This window comes from Hemibagrus wyckioides, linkage group LG06 (assembly GCF_019097595.1).
Source record: "Hemibagrus wyckioides isolate EC202008001 linkage group LG06, SWU_Hwy_1.0, whole genome shotgun sequence".
Taxonomy (NCBI): Eukaryota; Metazoa; Chordata; class Actinopteri; order Siluriformes; family Bagridae; genus Hemibagrus; species Hemibagrus wyckioides.
In genome coordinates this window covers 32832946-32839141 of record NC_080715.1, presented here as the reverse complement: position 1 = coordinate 32839141, position 6196 = coordinate 32832946, and the positions used below count along the sequence as shown (strand labels likewise).

The following is a 6196-nucleotide window of genomic DNA, read 5'->3' as shown; positions in this document are numbered from 1 at the left end:
TAGTTCCTAGAGTACGAGCCTTGCTGCAGAGACTAGTAGAAAGAAGAAAGTCCCTGTCTATCCCTGTCTGATGCATTTGGCTGCAGTTGCAGTGTCTCACAGGTCCATGGATGGAACATTCAATGCCATGTTTCTGAAGGAGCCTGCTGAGGTATTTGACTTTTGCACTGGTGTACCTCCCTTTATGAGCACATGCAGAACGCTGTACTGAAACAAGTCTTTCTAAAGACTGTCTTTTTTGCTTAAAAAACACTTCAGCAAAAGAGTGGGAGAAACGGACACTTGGGGATAAGCTTGCATTGTGTGCATTGGTGGCTAGATGACTCGTGGGTGACCTTGTAGTTGAACCCAGAGTTTTTGTCCAAAATCATTATTTCATTACGTCTTCCTTTTATTAACTAATTAACTGACTTGCCAGCGTACAATGAAAAGGTACCTGCTGAGTGCTGCGTTATGTCAGGTATGTGTCCTACAATACTGCATCTTCTACACATACATCAGGAGGAACACAACAATTTGCTGCTGATAATATTAATGATACTAGTTGTGTAGTTGAAGCAGGATTATTATAGAATAAAATATTCAAATAAATCATTGAAAAGCTAATAAAAACTCCAATCAAAAAAAGCATGCGTAATTACATGATTACGTAGTGTGGTTAAAAAGTATAAATTTTTTAATTTTTCTATTCAAATGACCAATGGTTTGGCTAGAAAAGAGCCTTCTTCCTGGACTGGGATGGTTTAGAGCTCTTTGAAGCTGCATTTAAACTGCATTTTGGAAGTTTAGACTCGCGGGCACCATTGAAGTCCACTATATGGAGAAACATCCTGAAATGTTTTCCTCAAAAAACATCATTTCTTTACATGAAGGACATGAACATCTTGGATGAGAAGGGGTTGAGTAAATTATTTGTAAATTTTTGTTCTGGAAGTGAACTTCTTTAAGTAAGAGCTGTAAGTGCCTTTTAAAGCAAAAACTCAATTACTACTAAAGAAATATTCGTGATTTAAACGTTTAACTATAAACTCTTTCAAGAAGAAACTGAACTTTAAACACTGAAATAAAAACCGAGTGTAAAAAGGTAACACAAGCAAATGTTTCATGGAATTTAATTTGCCTGATTTTTTACACATGCTGGTTGTGCCCTCTGTAGGCTAGAGAGTGAATTATTCCACAAGATCTCCAGGTTTAACCTGCTGTACAGAAGAGCTGCTTTTTCAAAACTAAATCCATCAACTCATGCAAAGTTTTTAAATCTTTTATTTTTGGATTTGCAGACTAAAATTCTAACCTGACCAAGATGTAAGGTTAGATAAACCGATTAAACAGTCCAGATATCAGAGTGTGTAAGGGGGTCATGGTGGCAGAGCAGGGTCATTCTGAGCTTCGGGTTACAGTCATGAATGGGTTTTTTCTGAGTACAGTTTGCTTTCACCTCCCCAGGAGACATGGCTATTGCTCCAAGATGTGAATAAGAGTGTGCTTCATAAGCGTTGCAGTGGAGTGGGCTCTTGTCCCAGGTGTATTCATGGCTTGTGCCCAGTATTTCTGGGATAGCCTCCAGTTCTGACTATGACCCTGAACAGGATAAGGTGAGTACTGGAGATGAATTAATGAAGAAAGATGAAGGGACCCTGACTTATTGAAAGTGTTGCATGGTCTGGAGCCGAGTTCTGAAACATTAGAGTTTCAGTTTGGGGATCTGAGGACTGTAGTCAGTCAGGATACACACAATCAACCCCTACAGAGAAAAACAAGAATTAGGCATTAATGCATTAAAAACACACACACACACACACACGCACGCACACAACCCATACACAACCCACACACATTACCATAATGGTCCATTTGCGGTTTTCAGCCTCAGGAAACACCAGTGAGCGTGGCGAGTAGAAAACCTCATCGTCCACTTCTTCTGGCTTTCGTGGTAGACAGTGCAAGAAAGTCCAGTCTGGCGCTGCAACACTTCCTGTCTGAGAGCCAATCAGATCACAGGATATCAGTTAATTCCTAACTACTCATGTTTTTCCTGATGAATAAAATGAGGTGCTACAGAGGGGGAACTAATGAATAATAATAAGCAGTTAGATTATCATGTAGCAAAGCCAGGACCATAATTGGAAAAACTAAAGTGTGGGAGATTTGAAACTTTGCCTGGAAGATTGTTCATGAGTATACAGTGTGAGACAGGGGGTAAGTAAAACAAGCCAAATCTGACAGTTCAAGAATTGCACAGATTGCAAAAGTACCAACATGGAAGATATGGAAGACACAGGAAAAACTCACTTTTCTGCTTGTTTGCCTAAAGCACGAATCAGGACAGAAGTTAATACATTTTGCCTGGGATAAAAGCCAATTCACTGAAGGGATTTGAAAGATACACAGACATTCTCTCCAAAACACTGTGTGCAACTATGCAGAGCTAGTCTCCATATTACTAAAAATATTTGGAAGGGTCGGAGTTGGAGAAACTGAAATAATTAAACTGTACTGAAAAAAATGGAATGTTCTTGAGGACATGTTTACCTGCATGGTGATCTGGTAGCCATGGAAATCCTTTAGCCTCCTCTTCTTTTCATCTTCCTGGCCCATGCTAATCCACGTGTCTGTCACCAGCACGTTGCTGCCTCGAGCTGCCTCCAAAGGATCGGAAAACAAGTGCAGCTCTGTCCCAAACTACAGAGTTCACACAAACGGATATATTAATGAATATTATTCACAAATCCATGATCATGACTTGCTATAACCAGAGCATTCCCACCCCCAGAATATTTCCAGTCTACCCAGTTATGTTGCTGCAGTTTTAGCTATGAGAGACTGGAGTCAGCATTCACCATGTCTTTGATTAAACAGTAAAGTAAGTATGGTGGTTCCATGGGGGAGGATTTGCAGAAATTATGTGCTTTCTGTTTCCCAGAAACAGGGATTTGTAAAAGTGAGATTTTGTGTCAATGCAATTAAAGAATTTAACGCTCTCCCGTCACCTGTTTAGAGAGATGCAGTGCCTCCTGAGTCACATCATCATCTGGCTCATAACCCTGGTGAAGAGAGAGCACACACTGAATAAATGCTTTAATTACTTTCTGTGATAAGTTTCAGTGCAAACAGACATTCATCTGTCGAGTTTTAGGGGCAAACCTTTGGGGTGGCTATTCTCAGATTGACACCCAGTTTGGCCAGTGACATCATGAAGGAATGGAGAACATTATTACCATCACCTATCCAAGACACTGTCAGGCCCTTCAACGACCCATAATGCTCCTACAAGAGAAGACAGAGAAATGGAATCAATGCCAGCTAAACATATATGTGTGTGTGTGTGTGTGTGTGTGTACCTGCAGTGTGAGCAAATCAGCTAGTATCTGTATAGGATGGTAAAGGTCAGAGAGGCCGTTGATGATTGGTACTGACGCCTCCTTAACCAACTGCTCCAGAGTTGAGTGATTGTACACCCGGGCTAACACAATATCAGTCATGCTTGAGAGCACTCTGCATCACACACACACACACAAATGATTTTTATTGCAGTGTGCATAAAGGTGAAAGATGCACCAGTTTAATGATGAGGACACGTATGTACAGGTCACTAACATAAATATGTACATAAATGTGAGTTTAACCTGGCGGTGTCTTTTATGCTCTCATTTACACCCAGGTGAATATCCTGAGGGGTGAGGAAACATGGATGTCCACCCAACAGAGCGAACCCTGGACACACACACACAGTCTATGTGGCATTTTTGTCTTTCATTCACTAGTATTCAGTGTGCTCAGTGACCGTGCTGCATTACCCTCATTCAGTTTCTCTTGCCTAAAACACATACACACTTTACTAACTTTCATACACACACACTGCACCTGTTTCAGTGGACATGCGCGTCCTAGTGCTTCTCTTCTCAAAAATCATGGCAATAGATTTGCCTTGAAGGAGGGGAAGATACTAAAAATAAACAAAAACAGATGAACGATCCTCAATGCCATCTCATATTTGTTATAAATGATTACTTCTGCAGTAATTTTTGGATTAAATGTATACCTGTCCTTCATGCTTGATCCGATGCTTGAGGTCAGCAGACACCCTCAGGATGTGTCTGATCTCACCTGGGTTGAAGTCTTTCAGTGTCAGTAAACTGCGTCCCTTCATGTCCACAGATCCTGAACATGTCCTCCCCACACTGGTGTTAAAACACACCGCAGACATGTTGTTCATGAGACTCTAGATCACGCTCAGATGCAGCGTCTACACGCCGACAGATATTTGTCGGCCAACAAAAATTCACCAGCCTTCGCCGAGGAATAAACACACATATATGAACACTTACCTAAAAGTCCTTGATTGCAGCGTTTTAAGACTGTGCATAAAGGTGTACCTTAGAGCAAACATACTGTTTGTAATTTGTGTTAAAGCACCGAGTAAAAATTAAACTCCAATTTGTTTTAATACAGACTCAATCCCACGTGCTCTTTCATCAGCCGAGGGCGGGCCAGGCTGACGCTAGCGCCGATTCTTCATGTAGGACACGCCCACAAATAGCTCGTAAACCCCGCCCTCGTGTGCCCGTGGTTGACATTTAACTCTTTCGTGTCCGTGTGTATCGTCGCAATGGCTTGTGATTCTACTGTAATAAAAGTCATCATGGTCAGTAAGTCCAGTACGTCCAGGCTGTGTTAGAGCTGCAGTACAGAGCTCCTTTGTATTGTCTCTAAACTACTGAGGCTAGTGGTTGCTTATTATTCTGTTTGTCTAGTCAATTAAATTTAATGTGTATTATTACACAAATATACTACTACTACTACCATTAATAATAATAATAAATACATAAGTAATACATAAACATATAAATAAACTTGGACCTGCTCTATATTTGAAAATATAAGGAATAAATCTGCAACAAATAACTAGAACAGAACCAAAATTTTATCGTCATTGACAAGTCTGGCATACGTCCTTAACAAGAGCGGCTTACAATTTATCTCATTTTATACAACTGAGCAGCTGAAGGTTAAGGGCCTTGCTCAGGGGCTCAGCAGTGGCAGTTTGGTGGACCTGGGATTCGAAATAGACGACCTTCTATTACATCCATATGTCATATGTACAGTGTGTTACACAATACAATAAAATTCTTACTCTGTGAATCCTAGTATTGAGATGTTTGAATGTTTAAGAGCACCTGGCTTGATCTGTGTTCACACATGCAGTGATATAACTTTATAGCTGCAAGCCACAAGTTGCTGTATTATGAAGTCAGCAGTAGGAGATGCTACTCCTGGTTAGGAGGAAAAGCCTTTATTATTGTCACATATATATTACTGCACAGTAGAACACTTTTCCTCTCATATCCCAGCTTTGGATGTTGAGATCAGACTGCAGGGGCAGCTATGATGCAGCACCACTGGAGCAGAAAGGGTTAAGGGCCTTGATCAGGGGCCCAACAGCAGCAGCTTGGTGGTGCTGGGGCTTGAATCACGACCTTCAAATAAAGTATTTATAATGTTTATTAGCGGTCGGCACAGTTGTGGTTTTCTTGCCACTTATAAGCCTTTTGCATATTAAACTCAGCAGTGAGTTAGTAAGTCATTTATAAATCACTATTAATCACATAGCTAGGGCTGCATGATACATCCTCAGATACACCAGCTCAGGATATGTCTTTATTCAGTGCTGTAAATTAGCATTAGACCTAAAAATGTGTGGAGTGTTAAACTTGCTACAGATATTCAAATTAATCTACAGTACATGAATTAATTAGACATTTTTTGTAGATTGTGTAGAGTATATGGCATTGATTAGTCTTTATTAATCATGCATTTGACTTTGAAGCTAATGTCATGACCATTTCAATGGGTCAGGCTCCAGAGTCCTGTTCTTAGATTATGCATTAGCTCAATTAAGATTGCATGCAAAATGGATATTTAGATAACATACTGCAATCTGCAAGGAATATGCAAGCAATAAGCCAGCTCAAGTCAGCCCACCTGCTACCAACATCCATGACACAAACACGAAGATCATACTTTTTTGTCATTCTGATGTTTGATGTGAACATCACGTGGAGCTCTTGATTTGTATCTGCATGATTTTTGGCATTGTGCTGCTTCCACATGACTGGCTGCTGAGATTGTACAAACACCAGTCTTTACAGTGGATGGTGAGTGTTTGTGTTGTTCATAGATTCTGTGATTTGAGGCT

The 6196-nt window shown here is 40.5% G+C and overlaps 1 protein-coding gene across 1 annotated transcript; it reads right to left on the bottom strand.

The window, feature by feature from the left end:
• Positions 1 to 1245: 1245 nt before the first annotated feature.
• Positions 1246 to 4508, bottom strand: otc (ornithine transcarbamylase). Its single transcript, XM_058392605.1, has 10 exons — positions 4329 to 4508; positions 4043 to 4181; positions 3865 to 3946; positions 3627 to 3714; positions 3342 to 3495; positions 3145 to 3267; positions 2991 to 3044; positions 2533 to 2682; positions 1842 to 1979; positions 1246 to 1744 (listed from the first exon to the last, which is right to left on the bottom strand). The coding sequence occupies exons 1-10, from the start codon at positions 4388 to 4390 to the stop codon at positions 1685 to 1687; spliced, it is 1050 nt and encodes a 349-aa protein (XP_058248588.1). The 5' UTR covers positions 4391 to 4508; the 3' UTR covers positions 1246 to 1684.
• Between the last annotated feature and the right edge of the window lie 1688 nt (positions 4509 to 6196).